This window comes from Bos javanicus, chromosome 8 (assembly GCF_032452875.1).
Source record: "Bos javanicus breed banteng chromosome 8, ARS-OSU_banteng_1.0, whole genome shotgun sequence".
NCBI classification, from domain to species: domain Eukaryota; kingdom Metazoa; phylum Chordata; class Mammalia; order Artiodactyla; family Bovidae; genus Bos; species Bos javanicus.
The window spans coordinates 75,291,666-75,306,338 of NC_083875.1; the positions used below are offsets into that span (position 1 = coordinate 75,291,666).

The following is a 14,673-nucleotide window of genomic DNA, read 5'->3' on the forward strand; positions in this document are numbered from 1 at the left end:
AGGGGGCCAGTAGGTCAGTCACCTCATCAGCTCAGGAGTCCATGGCACAACTTGGGGCTGTCTTGCAATACTTTGTGAACTCAGAGGTCTTGTGGACAGAAGCAGAGCCATCTCCCTTACTGTGTGTCTCTTACTTTCAGCTTCTCCAAACCGCAGCCCCCCAGCCCATCTCATGTGATCCAAGCACCATGACCCATGGATACGTGCCCATAAAGGTGAGTCCATGCGCTCTCGCTGTCAGCCGAGTCCTCTCCAACCAGCCCATGTACATTTGTGAAATCTCCTGGGGAGCTGCACACCCACCATTTATAGGGAAAAGGCCTTTCCCACAAGCATCCACCTTCCCTGGTGGCTCAGTGGTAAAGAATCCACCTGCCAATACAAGAGATATGGATTCGATCCCTGGATCAGGAAGATCCCCTGGAGAAGGAAATGGCAACGCACTCCAGTATTTTTGCCTGGGAAATCCCAAGGACAGGGGAGCATGGTGGGCTATAGAGTCCATGGGGTCAAAAAAGATTGGACATGACTTAGCAACTAAACAACAACACAACAAAAGCATCATTCCTCAAAACTTGACAACAGATGTGGGCCAGTGTGATCAGACTCCCACCAAACAACAGGCCATGTGGGGGCCTTGCTTGGCCTGCACATCCTGTGTGTCTGGCACTTAATTTCATTATTTCATCTGGCGGGTGTGATTGGGGCCTTCCTTTGTGTCAGGCATGAGCCAGATATGAAGGGTGCAGGGAGGCACCAGACCTGTCCTGGGGAAAACGCAGGGAAAAGAAAAAGAGGGAGATGGCCAGTTTTAAGCCCAGGGATCAGAGCTACGGCAAGACCAAGGCCATGTGCAGAGGGGCCCTGACTTCCGACCCAGTTGGCATACAGGACAGGGCTTTGGGACATCTACTCAGGTTCATTTTGGGATCTTTCTTCATTTGGCACTGTTACCACTTAAACTAAAAAAGCAAGTATAGCTATGGGTTAGCTGACACACAACAAAAAAACCCCAACAGTTGCTTTGGAGCCGGAAAGAACCAGTTAGAATCCTGCATTGGCACTTACTAAGTCTACACATATGTGTACATTTCTTAATGTCCTGAACCTCAGTATACACAGCTATGTGATGTGACGGTGCTAATACCTGGTCTTGGTGTTTTTGTAAGGATTAACTGAAATATCCTGTGTTGATCATGGGGTGTTGTGCCTCATGCTCCACAAAGAAGAGAGCTGAGGACAAAGAGAGCAGGTGTCCTGAGCTGTGCGGGTCTGGGACCTGGGTGTGTGTGTGGGGGGGGTGCCTGATGTCCTGGAGGAGAGCCACAGGGATATTCAGGGAGCATTGCTGTTTGCTCGGCACCTCAAGAAACAACCTAGATGAATGGAGGTCTTCCATGACCTCGGGACTTGTGCGGTCTGCAGTCTGCCAGGAAAATATTTCCCATGGTGACATCACAGGATATGGCCCTACTGGCAGTGACTCAGGTACTCAGAATGGGTGCTATGGGGATGGAGAAAGTGACTATAATGTAATTGCTGGGGATAAGGCTCAGTGGCGAAGCAGGCATCAGAGAATGAGTGGGATTTGAACAGTGAGAAAGGGCGTTTCTGGTGAGCATCAGTGAGTGCGGTCCTGGGTACTCCTGGAGTGGTGAAGGTTTCATAAGCTCCCTCCAGACCTCATCTCTAATACTGAATCAGCATGAGGGCCTCCTTGCCTGGGGCTGGGGTCTGGGCTGTGACCCTGCGTCTCCAACCCAGTGGACAGTGTTTGTTCTCACAATCCTCCTGATGTTTGCATATCCAGCCAGTTTCAATAGATTCCTATTTGACCTTGAAGGAGTGTGATTCAGAGCTGCCTAACCACCTCCTCTGGCCTCACCCCAAACTTAAGGACTGGGGTAGTGGCCTCTGGGGATCCTAGGCTCTGAGGGTACTGTTGCCTTGATGCCAGTGAAACTCAAAGTGGGCTAATAATAGATCTCCGATTTCTGGCTTAATGACAGTTGTGTTAACAAGTTGTTCAAAGGATGGGAAAGTGCAGGTGTTTGCTGAGCTACTCAGCTGAAAGAACAAACCTTTTAGTTAAGATCCATTAAGAACAGAGGGCGGTTAGGATCATTTGACTGAACAAAAGCACTGTAATATTTTTCAATATAAAGGAGTATAGAATTTAAAGTTCAATTCCTGGAAAAGGAAATGGCAACCCACTCCAGTATTCTTGCCCGGGAAAATCGCATAGACAGAGGAGCCTGGTGTGCTATAGTCCATGGGGTCGCCAAAGAGTCCAATGACTTAGCGACTAAATAACAATTTTACATGCAAAAGTCAAGTTTTACAAATTAAAGTATATTGCTGCTGCTAAGTCACTTAAGTCGTGTCCGACTCTGTGCGACCCCATAGATGGCAGCCCACCAGGCTCCCCCATCCCTGGGATTCTCCAGGCAAGAACACTGGAGTGGGTTGCCATTTCCTTCTCCAATGCATGAAAATGAAAAGTGAAAGTGAAGTCGCTCAGTCGTGTCCGACTCTTAGCGACCCCATGCATATTAACTGTTGCCTAAACAAAAAAGTTCAATTCCCTTTCTTTGCCAAGTACTGAAGGAAAGACTATAGAACATATTCTGATTTAAAAAAAAAAAACAAACAACTATTGTCCATGAAATAGTTTGTGAAACATCAGCCTGATATTTTTTTTTTTTTTTAGCTTGATATTTTCTTGAGCAAAATAGCTCATTGGGAATTATGAGTGAAACTTCCAGTTTGGAATGCCCACCCTGGAGCTGTATGACCTGCAGTGAAATAGAGTCATTCCAAGTAGATTTCCATAAGATGGAGCTTATTTTTTTTTTTCATTTATTTCCATTAGAAATTTTAAGATATGTATTTTGAGGAGAAAATAGGGTGCTTTGACTATATATTGCTTTAGCTCTTTTGCTTAGACCCTGCTGTAATGGTCAGGGTAGGCTCGATGCTGTAATAAGTAGCCCCACACTTCCAGTGGCTTGACTCCCAAGTTTGTTTCTGTCTGGCAGCGAAATCCGTTGTGGTTTGGGAATGGGCTCTCTCCTCACAGTCATTCAAGCACCCAGGCTTCTTCTTTTTGCAGGTTCTTCCTTCCTCACAGTCCAGTCCATTCGGGTACAGATAGGAAAAGCGAGGGGGAACCAGGTGTGAGAGAGGTTTATGGCCCAGATGGAACTCAGGGCTCTTGCACTCAGGCAGCACTGGCTAAGTCACACGGCCACACCCACTGCAACGAGGTTGGGAGAGGCCTGGAAAATGTCAGCAGAAGCCAAGGAGTAGAGAAGAAGGTGGATTTTCAGCCCGAGCAGTCTTAGGCACACCTGTGTAGTCCACCAAAGACCAGAAGTATAGCAGAGCTGGGGAAAAAAAATTCATATTCAAGAGACAAACGGCTTTTAACGTAACAATCACGGTGTTCTGCACCTTCATCTGAATATTATGCCCTGCACGAGAGCAGCCCCCAGTTTACTTTATTTTTAATTAATTAATTGATTTTATTTTTGTTTATGCTGGGTCTTTGTTGCGGTTCGAGGGCTTTCTTTAGTTGCAGCAAGCAGGGGGCTACTCTGTAGTTGTGGTGCTCAGGCTTCTTGTTGCCATGGCTTCTCTTATTGCAGAGCATGGGCTCTAGGGTGCACGGCCTTCAGTAGCTGCAGCTCTTGGGCTCCAGAGTGCAGGCTCATTAGTTGTGGTGCACGGGTTTAGTTGCCCCGTGGCATGTGGGATCCTCCCAACCTCGGATGGAGCTGGTGTCCCTTGCATTGCAAGTAGGATTGTTAAGCACTAGACCACCAGGAAAGCCCCAGCCCCTAGTTTAAAATATGCAATACATATGGTACCAGAAACCCTGACAGGATATGAGGGCCTTTTAGGGAGGAAAGCAAAATCAGTTTGTTTTCCAACATTCACTTCAATTCAGTTCAGTTCAGTCACTCAGTCATGTCCAACTCTTTGCGACCCCATTAGCCACCGCAGGCCAGGCCTCCCTGTCCATCACCAACTCCTGGAGCCTACCCAAACTCATGTCCATTGAGTCAGTGATGCCATCCAACCATCTCATCCTCTGTTGTGCCCTTTTCCTCCTGCCGTTAATCTTTCCCAGCATCAGGGTCTTTTCAAATGAGTCAGCTCTTCACATCAGGTGGCCAAAGTATTGGAGTTTCAACTTCAACATCAGTTCTTCCAATGAACACCCAGGACTGACCTCCTTTAGGATGGACTGGGTGGATCTCCTTGCAGTCCAAGGGACTCTCAAGAGTCTTCTCCAACGCCACAGTTCAAAAGCATCAATTCTTCGGCCCTCAGCTTTCCTTATATTCCAACTCTCACATCCATACGTGACTACTGGAAAAATCTTAGCCTTGACTAGACGGACCTTTGTTGGCAAAGTAGTGTCTCTGCTTTTGAATATGCTGTCTAGGTTGGTCATAACTTTCTTCCAAGGAGTAAGTGTCTTTTAATTTCATGGCTGCAATCACCATCTGCAGTGATTTTGGAGCCTAGAAAAATAAAATCAGCCACTGTTTCCCCATCTATTTGCCATGAAGTGATGGGACCAGATGCCATGATCTTAGTTTTCTGAATGTTGAGCTTTAAGCCAAATTTTTCACTCTCCTGTCTCACTTTCATCAAGAAGCTCTTTAGTTCTTCTTCATTTTCTGCCATAAAGGTGGTGTTATCTGCATATCTGAGGTTATTGATATTTCTCCCTGCAATCTTGATTCCAGCTTGTGCTTCATCCAGCCCAGCGTTTCTCATGATGTACTCTGCATATAAGTTAAATAAGCATGGTAACAATATACAGCCTTGACGTACTTCTTTTCCTATTTGGAACCAGTCTGTTGTTCCACGTCCAGTTCTAACTGTTGCTTCCTGACAGGTTTCTCAAGAGGCAGGTCAGGTGCTCTAGTATTCCCATCTCTTTCAGAATTTTCCACAGTTTATTGTGATCCTCATAGTCAAAGGCTTTGGTATAGTCAATAAAGCAGAAATAGATGTTTTTCTGGAACTCTCTTGCTTTTTCGATGATCCAGTGGATGTTGGCAATTTGATCTCTGGTTCCTCTGCCTTTTCTAAAACCAGCTTGAACATCTGGAAGTTCACGGTTCATGTATTGCTGAAGCCTGGGTTGGAGAGGTTTGAACATTACTTTACTAGCGTGTGGATGAGTGTAATTGTGTGGTAGTTTGAGCATTCTTTGGCATTTCCTTTCTTTGGGATTGACATTATGATCTTCTTTTCATGCTTTTCTTGTTCCAGTGAAGCTGCCTATTTCTGTTGCACAGTTTGACCATTTGTCTCTTCTCAGACATTTTCTTCTAACATTGGGGGTTTTCGCTGAGAAAGCCAGGCCAGGCGCAAGTGATCTGGCAGCATACTGAAATGGCCGTGTGGTCTGGGGAAGAGGTGTTGGTTCCCTCTGGCCTGCAGGCTGTGATCACTCCCTGTTCCCCTCTCTCTTCTACAGCCAGGGGTACGTCTGCATTTTGTGGAGCTGGGCTCTGGCCCTGTCGTGTGCCTCTGCCATGGATTTCCTGAGAGTTGGTTCTCTTGGAGGTATCAGGTAAGGGAAACTGGGAGAAACACCACGGTCAGGTGAGGGGAGGGAAGCATCTAGACAGTGTGACCCAGCCTTGGCTATCGTTAAGAAGCTGACACCTTGCTGTGGAGCATCGTCTCCCAAGGATGACCGTGATATCTCTGAAATATTGGGGTTGTAGATGGCTTCAGAGCTCAGAGCTGTGCTAGTTCCTATAATCTCTTTGCAGATTACATAAAGGTCGACTTCCTCAAGATGCTTTATGCCACCTGCTGGGAAGTGTCTGTAGTGATTATAAAAATCTGCAAGGTCTTTACTAGGAAAGCTACTCTCTCTCGTGTCGCAGTAGGTGCAGTGTACAAACCCTACCACCATCCATGGCAGCCCCATCCCAGTGAGATTCCAACCCCATGGCAAGGATTCCAGGTAGTATCATGTAGCACTTAGAATCAAGCCATTTATAAGAAGCAAAGAGGGAGTGTCCAAAAAATACTAATGAGACCACACCAGAGGGGTTCTGAAATGTTTGTGCTCTAGATCCCTGCTCTGGCCCAGGCAGGTTTCCGGGTCCTAGCTGTGGACATGAAAGGCTACGGAGAGTCATCTGCTCCTCCTGGTGAGTTAGCTGTTTTACAGCTGTTCCTGTGTGAGTCATGCCCTCTGACTGTCTGAGCTCTCCAACTGTACTGTCTTCCCCTGGTCTCATGTCAGAGCAGGCAGCCCTTCCAGGAGGTCTGACTTACCCCATCCCCTCCCAGTTCCTGCAGTGTCCATGTCTGTGCACTTAGGGCCCCAGATGACTCTGGTCCTCATACTCTGAATGAATATAAGAAACTCAGCGGTCTGTGCCCCCAAGGGAGTCTCCTGTGAGTCAGTGAGGATATAAAGTGTAATTGGTACCATCTAGCTTTTTCCAGAGAAGGCAATGGCACCCCACTCCAGTACTCTTGCCTGGAAAATCCCATGGATGGAGGAGCCTGGTGGACCCTGCAGTCCATGGGGTCGCTAAGAGTCGGACAAGACTCAGCAACTTCACTTTCACTTTTCACTTTCCTACATTGAAGAAGGAAATGGCAACCCACTCCAGTGTTCTTGCCTGGAGAATCCCAGGAACGAGGGAGCTTCGTGGGCTGCCGTCTATGGGGTCGCACAGAGTTGGACACGACTGAAGCGACTTGGCAGCAGCAGCAGCAGCTTCTTTTTCAGAGAAGGCAATGGCACCCCACTCTAGTACTCTTGCCTGGAAAATCCCATGGACGAAGGAGCCTGGTAGGCCGCAGTCCATGGGGTCGCAAAGAGTCGGACATGACTGAGCGACTTCCCTTTCACTTTCATGCATTGGAGAAGGAAATGGCAACCCACTCCAGTGTTCTTGCCTGGAGAATCCCAGGGACGGGGGAGCCTGGTGCCGTCTCTGGGGTCGCACAGAGTCGGACATGACTGAAGCGACTTAGCAGCAGCAGCTTCTTTTTTCAGCTTGCAGAACTGAATCTCTGGACCATTAACCAGTGACTCCCCATTCTCCCTCCCCTCAGTTTCCATCAAGCTCCCTTCTGCTCTCTGATTCTATAAACTTCACCAGGTACCTCATCTAAGTGGATCATACAGTATCTATCCTTTTGTAATTGACTTATTTCACTTAGCATAATGTCATCAGGGTTCATCCATGTTATACCCTGTATCACAATTTCCTTCCTTTTTAAGGGTGAATAATATTCCATTGTGGGAGGCTCAGTAGATCAGTGATAAAAGAATATGCCTGACAATGCAGGAGCCTCAGGAGATGCAGGTTTGACTCTTGGGTGGGGGAGATCTCCTAGATAAGGGCATGGCAGCCCACTCTAGTATTCTTTCCAGAATAATCCCATGGACAGAGGAGCCTGGCGGGCTACAGTTCATAGGGTTACAAAGAGTCGGACACCACTGAGGGACTGAACACACACACACACAATATTTTGTTGTATGAATAGACCACAGTTTGTTTATACATGCATCCATTGATGGACACTGGGATGGCTTCACCTTTTGGCTATTGTGAATAATGCTGCAATTAACACGGGTGTACAAATATCTCTTTGCATCCCTCCTGTCAGTTCTTTGGCATATATACCCAGAAGTGGAATTGCTGAATCATACAGTAATTTGCAGGCCAGATTCTTATTTAACCCGGCATCTATGGGCCCTAGTGGGAGCCCATCCGAGGATGTCAGGGCCTGTGAACCCTTGAGACCACATGTGGGTTTATGAGCATTTCCCCTGGGAAGGGAGGAATCCATTATATTTTTAAGATTTTTTTTTAATTAGGGCAATTTTTAAAGTCTTTGTTGAATTTGTTACAACATTGCTTCTGTTTTATGTTTTTGGTTTTTTGGCCACAAGGCATGTGGGATCTTGGCTCCCTGACCAGATATCTAACCTGCACCCCCTGCATTGAAAGGCAAAGTCTTAAGCACTGGATTGCCCAAGAGTGCATTGTCTTTATCAGTGTCAGAGGGTTCCTCAGCCCGCAACCTTTAAGAATGCCATGTGGAGGAGGGAATGGGAAGCAGTCAGGTGTGCAGCAGAGTCTCTGGTCCCTCTGTCGTCAAGGATGCTCTTAGCAGCTTAGTGAGCCCAGGCAGTGGCTCACCACCCCTTTCCTGAGCTGCTGCAGCCACATTCACATCAGCCCTGCTATGCTGAGTTGGAAACCCGCTGACATGGGCTGGGGCTCTTAGGCACTCAGGGGCCACCTCCAGGCCACTCAGCCTATCATGGCAAGAGTGTGCCTCTATGATTGTTCCCTAAATGTCATCATGTCAACTCAGCCTCAGCTTACTACCTCTTGAATGACACAGAAGCATTTTAGATAAAAGGAAGGATTCAGCTCTTTCTGCCGCCGTCTTGGTTCCGCGTTCCCCGCACAAAATGCCTGGTGAAGCCACAGACACCGTCCCTGCTACAGAGCAGGAGTTGGCCACAGCCCCAGGCTGAGACAGGGTCTGGAACAGAATCTGATAGTGATGAATCAGTCCCAGAGCTTGAGGAACAGGATTCTACACAGGCAACCACACAACAAGCTCAGCTGGCAGCAGCAGCTGAAATCGATGAAGAACCAGTCAGTAAAGCAAAACAGAGCCGGAGTGAAAAAAAGGCACAGAAGGCTATGTCCAAACTGGGTCTTCGACAGGTTACAGGGGTTACTAGAGTCACTATCCGGAAATCTAAGAATATCCTTTTTGTCATCACAAAACCAGATGTGTACAAGAGCCCAGGTTCAGATACCTACATTGTTTTTGGGAAGCCAAGACTGAGGATTTATCTCAGCAAGCACAGTTAGCAGCTGCTGAGAAATTCAAAGTTCAAGGTGAAGCTGTCTCAAACATCCAAGAAAACACACAGACTCCAACTGTACAAGAGGAGAGTGAAGAGGAAGAGGTTGATGAAACAGGTGTGGAAGTTAAGAACATAGAATTGGTCATGTCACAAGCAAATGTGTCCAGAGCAAAGGCAGTCAGAGCCCTGAAGAACAACAGTAATGATATTGTAAATGCTATTATGGAATTAACAATGTAACCATCTGAAAAGAGGACCTTTTTTTGGTGTTTCAAAAGAGTAACTGCAGCTGGGTTTGAAATTTGTACTGTTTCTATCATTAATAAAGTTATGGCTTCTTGTTGGATGAACTAAAAAAAAAAAAAGGAAGGACTCAGTCCAGATATTCAGGAAAGATGTCTAAGGGTATTTTCTTTAATTATTTAAGTGTTTATTTTCATTCATCTCTATTGTAATCTTCCCTGAATCCCTTGTACGGACTGTATCAATCTAATCATGTAATAAGATACGTTTTTTTTTGCTAAGGGGCCTTTTTAGTTTGTTGGTAACTGGGAGGGATTGGGGGCAGGAGGAGAAGGGGATGACAGAGGATGAGGTGGCTGGATGGCATCACCAACTCAATGGACATGAGTTTGGGTAAACTCCAGGAGTGGGTGATGGACAGGGAGGTCTGGCGTGCTGCGATTCATGGGGTTGCAAAGAGTCGGACATGACTGAGAGCCTGAACTGAACTGAATTTTTAATCACACAAATTAAATTAAATTAAATGTTTCTTTTATTTATAATTGCAGAAATAGAAGAATATTCCTTGGAAGTGTTAAGCAAGGTAAGAAGGGTCTTTGGGTAACATCTGTAACTTATTTTCCATCCTGTGTTTTCATTGATAAAAGACAGAAGTGTGCTTTAAGTCCTAAGAATGCAGCATTTCACAACATTTGGGTATAAGTTCTTTCTGAAGGTTGAAATATTTTGAAATAATAGCCAACATTTACTGTATATCAAGTAGGTTTTCCCAGGTGGTGCTAGTGGCAAAGAACCTGCCTGCCAAAGCTGGCGACGTAAGAGATGCTGGTTGGAATTCAGGGTTGGGAAGTTTCCCTGGAGAAGGACATAGCAACCCACTCCAGTATTCTTGCCTGGAGAATCCCATGGACAGAGGAGCCTGGCAGGCTATAGTCCATAGGGTTGCAAAGAGTCATGACTGAAGCAACTCAGCATGCATGCACACCCTGTATATCAAGTATTTTTCTAAGTGTTTGATGGAAAAGGAAATTGAGTACAAGGAGTCATATAATTTGCCTGAGGTCAACAGTTTTAGAGCCAGGTTTGAATTCTATAGTAGCTCCCCTGCTCCTGCTCTTAACTACTCCACCATACCAACTTTCTATCCTGAGAATTTCAAAAAATCACTTTATTTTGGTAAAGACATTTTTGGTCAGACCCTGGGAGTGGGTGTGTGGACTGGAGACTGCAGTGGTCTTCCTATTCTAAGGCATAAGCACCATTAGGAGGGGGACCCTCATCTCAGAGCTTGCTCCCAAACCTCCATCAGCCCTAGAGCAAAAGCAAAGGCTGGAGGGACCGGGAGGAAGAAACAGCCTCCTGTGTGGCCTGGAAACTGGTGATGCCACTGATTATGCTAAAATTACAAATGCTTATTACTGGCAGGATGAGGGGACTGTGGCCTGCCCAGGTATAAGCCTACCTGTCATACAGAAAAAGTACACTTAGTGAGTTTTCCAGTGGATAGTTATCTGGGTAGACCCCTGAGAATATGTATGGATCCAGGACCTTCCTTCTGGAAATGATTTCCCCAGGACCAGAGATCCTTCAGGGAACTGTGAGAATGATGCTGTTTCTTGTTAGAAATGAAGTGGTCCCAGGAACAGCACAGGATTCTGGCTGCCCTGGAATTAGTGACCCTGACTTCACTCTAGCCTGTGAACAGCCTCTGTAAGTTGCCAAAAAGCAAAGCCCATGCTCTGAGTTGCTTCCAAAGCAGAGTTGTGGACTCGGCAAACAGTGCCCGTGCTCAGGCAAGTCTGAGGAACCAGTCTGAGAACCCATAAATTAAGGGAATGATAAAGAAAGAAGGAAGTGGAGAGATGCTATGAATAAAACTTTAGTGCTGAGGGAGTGGTATGGACAGTATCAGCTAGGAGGAGAAGGTAAAGGGGTTCCTGTGTTTATTTCATTTCCCACATTCCTCCTTAATCACTTTTCTTGCTGATGGGGGACTCAGTTCACCCCAGTCACTGTAGCTGGACCACAGTTCTGCACCCTTCACCCCTTGGAGATGCTCTTACATCAGACAGTCTGTTGGTTCCTCATTGGGAACCTCATGGGTGCTGCCACTTTGCACGTCATGGAGTTTCTGGGAATCTCTCAGCTAAATTCCCCATTAGTGTATGCATTAGTCGGCTCGAGCTTACATGACAAGACACCACAGACCAGAGGGCTTAAACCACAGAAATGTATTCCTCCTCTTTCTTGAGGCTGAAAGTCTGGGATCTGGTTCCAGTAGGCTCAAGTTCTCGTGAGGGACCCCCTGGCCTGCAGGTGACTGCCGTCTTGCTGTGTCTTCACATGGCAGGGAGAGAGAACAACTCTGGGGCTATTCTTATAAGAACACTAATCTTACTGGCTCAGGGCCCCACCCTTATGGGCTCCATATATGCAGCTCTGTAGACTTACTGTACTGAGCAGAGGCCCTTTGTGTTGGCTCAGACAGAGACGGTGTGACAAGTTACCTGGGAGTCTTTTTGGAGGAGCGGGGCTGAGAAACAGGAAGCCATAGTTGTTTTCCCTTTTATATTGGATTAAGGCTCATCCTAATGATCCCATTTAACTTCATCACTTTTTAAATGACTCTACTTTCAGATATTTAATACAGCCATATTCTGGGTTAGGGGAATTTGGGGATGGGATTGTGGTTGGGGAGGACACAATTCAGACTGTAAAAAAGGCAAACACAGTAATTCTAATCTTCAAACTGCTGAGTTGGATGGCTACAGTTCTGATTTTGCTGTATGCTTTCTTTCTTAGGACATGATCACCTTCCTGGATAAGTTGGTAAGTTAATTATCTTGAACTGATCTCTTTGGAGAATTCTGTTTGGGGCTGGGCAGTTAAAGAAAAGATATAATCCTAGAAGATGTCATCTGTCAGAGCTCTCAAGGGAGTGGCACAGGCCAGGGAAGTGGGGGTGGTGGGTGGGAAGGGACCACAAAGACAGGTTTGGAGAATACACAGATGAATTTGTTTTGCTTCTTGTTTTATGAAAAGCATCTTCTGAAGGATAGGATATCTTTGTTGGCTTTAAGCCAGGTGGAGAGGCTTAGTGCCAAGTTAAGAAGTTTGGAAAATATCCTAATATTCCCACAGTGCTTCCCAGGTGGCTCCGTGGTAAGGGATCTGCCTGCCAATGCAGGGGATGTGGGTTTGACCCCTGAGTCAGAAAGATCCCCTGGAGAAGGAAAATGACAGTCTACTCCAGTATTCTTGCCTGGGAAATCCCATGGACAGAGGAGTCTGGCAGGCTACAGCCCATGGGGTCACAAAAGAGTTGGACATGACTTAGCAACTGAACAACAATATTACACAACTTTTTAAAAGTTACACCCCTTTTGAAATATTTAAAATCTAATGCCTTCATTTAACGTGGTTTAGAATGTTTGAGCGTATAATGAGGCTCAAGGTCTATTGGAGGTCGAACCTTTTGCCATCTTGGGCCTAGTACATTCTAACAGATTTTTGTGATATCCTGTTCTTAATGGTTGTATCATTCTTTTAATGATTGTGTCCTGCCCACTTCCTTCCAGTGAGGCTGGGAAGGATCTGAAGGCCCTAAATGTGATCAGTAGGTAGGATAGAGGAGGGAGCCCAATTTTAGGTTGGGGGCTGTGTGCATGCTAAGTCACTTTGGTAGTGTCCAACTCTTTGCAACACTATGGACTAGCCCACCAGGCTCCTCTGTCCATGGGATTTTCCAGGCAAGAATACTGGAGTGGGTTGCCATGCCCTCCTTCAGGGGATCTTCCTGACCCAGGGAAGCATCTCTTATGTCTCCTGCATTGTCAGGTGGATTCTTTACCACTAGCACCACCTGGGAAGTCCTTAGGCTGGGGGACCTGGGTCTGACCTCCACCTGGGACCTCCACCACTTATCATCCGTGCAGCATGGGCAAGTCTCTTGACCACTGTGAACCATCTTTCATTTGCAAAATGTGCGTTAGAAGACAAAGAGCCTGTGACACAGTAGGTCTTCCATGGAAGGGAGTGTGGTCATTCGTGGTTACAGCAGCAGAGAAGAGGAAGTTCCAGGGAGAAATCAGGAGATATAAGATGCTTTTGAGGCTCTCCTGGCTACTTAGGGGAGAGAAGATCCCAAAAGAATGGGGAACAGAATAATAACCACTCAGTGTGAGATGAGCACAGGAGGGGAGGGGAGTCATTCTAACTTTAAGACAAATAGGAGGAAAGAAGGTGAAAAAAATTTTGATTGGAGAGAAGGTAGAGAGGGAATTCATGGCCAGTGGCCTCAGTCTTCCAAGAAGATTTAAAAGGCCAGTTGTTTGTGTGGCAGGTCTGTGGGGCCCACACGTGGGGACAGAGGTTTCAAGACAGTGGACATTGGAAGTAGTTGCTATGGTTGGACCTCAAGGGAGAACCAGGCCTTCAGCTCTCAGCACCTATCCCCCATCCCAGGAACCTGCTCACACTCTTCCCCTTTCTTTGTCCTCCTAGGGCATCTCTCAGGCTGTGTTCATTGGCCACGACTGGGGCGGCATGCTGGTGTGGACCATCGCTCTCTTCCACCCCGAGAGAGTGAGGTAATTAGGCAATGGGCATCAAGAGTTTGGGTCAGACCGGACTTGAATTCCCTAAAATCCTTTCTCAGGTCTTGAGTTCCAGAAAACATCTTGAAAATGGTAGGTTGTTATCTGAGAAGGTAAAACCTTATTCCCTTAGCTCACTGGTGTGTGAGTAGAATTGAAAAAATTTTTCACAACTTGAGTGTTGTAAGTTTTATTTGCAGCAAAGTGAGGACTGCAGCCTGGAGACAGTGTCTCAGATAGCTCTGAGAAACTGCTCTGAGGAGGTGAGGGGGGGCCAGGTTGTATAGCAGTTTTGCAGCAGATGGCAGATGTATGGCAGAAACCAGCATCATATTGTCAAGCAAGTATATTCCAATAATTTTTTAAAGTTGATTGTTAATTAAAGAAAACGAGATATCTCAAGTTAAGGGAATTGAGCACTTTCCCATGTATGGAAAGATGCTTCCCATGTATGGGAAGATGCAAGAGTCTGGGCTCACTGAAACCATTCCTTTGACATGCGCTTCAGCTGTCTGAGGCCAGCATGCTGTGTTTTTACATCCTGAGTTTTCTCAGGGCTCAACTTAGGGAGTGGCTTCAGTCTGATGGCTCCTAGATGGTAGGTATTCTTTCTTTCCTGAGTTCCGTCAGGGCTTACCTGCTCACTTTGGAGGGTTGCAGTTGCTGATGACTGCGACATCCTTTGTTTACTGATATGGCAGAAAATATTCCATTTCTTAATAGGGACAGTTTAATGAGCTAACGTCTTAGGCACCAGGCCTGTCCCAGTCACCAGTAATGCAGGGAATAATGTAGCACCCTAGTAGCCAGAATGCAGGACAATGAGGGTGGGCTTTGAGGGGAGTGGGTGAGGTAGCAGGGATGTCAGCTTCATAGAATTGAGGACCAGGAAAGACTTTAGCCCTGGTTGGAGTCAGAAAATGCAGCTTTCGATTTTGCCCTAAACTGGCT

The 14,673-nt window shown here is 46.4% G+C and overlaps 1 protein-coding gene and 1 pseudogene across 2 annotated transcripts in view; both read left to right on the forward strand.

Moving 5' to 3' along the window:
* EPHX2 (epoxide hydrolase 2) overlaps positions 1-14,673 on the forward strand; it is a 71,918-nt gene that overhangs the window by 33,432 nt on the left and 23,813 nt on the right. For both annotated transcript variants that reach the window (XM_061425911.1, XM_061425912.1), the window contains 6 exons: positions 141-215; positions 5,498-5,593; positions 6,107-6,185; positions 9,676-9,710; positions 11,930-11,956; positions 13,631-13,716. In XM_061425911.1, coding sequence (XP_061281895.1) covers positions 141-215; positions 5,498-5,593; positions 6,107-6,185; positions 9,676-9,710; positions 11,930-11,956; positions 13,631-13,716 — 398 coding nt within the window. The remainder of the gene's footprint in view (positions 1-140; positions 216-5,497; positions 5,594-6,106; positions 6,186-9,675; positions 9,711-11,929; positions 11,957-13,630; positions 13,717-14,673) is intronic.
* LOC133252911 (nascent polypeptide-associated complex subunit alpha-like) lies at positions 8,462-9,230 on the forward strand (annotated as a pseudogene).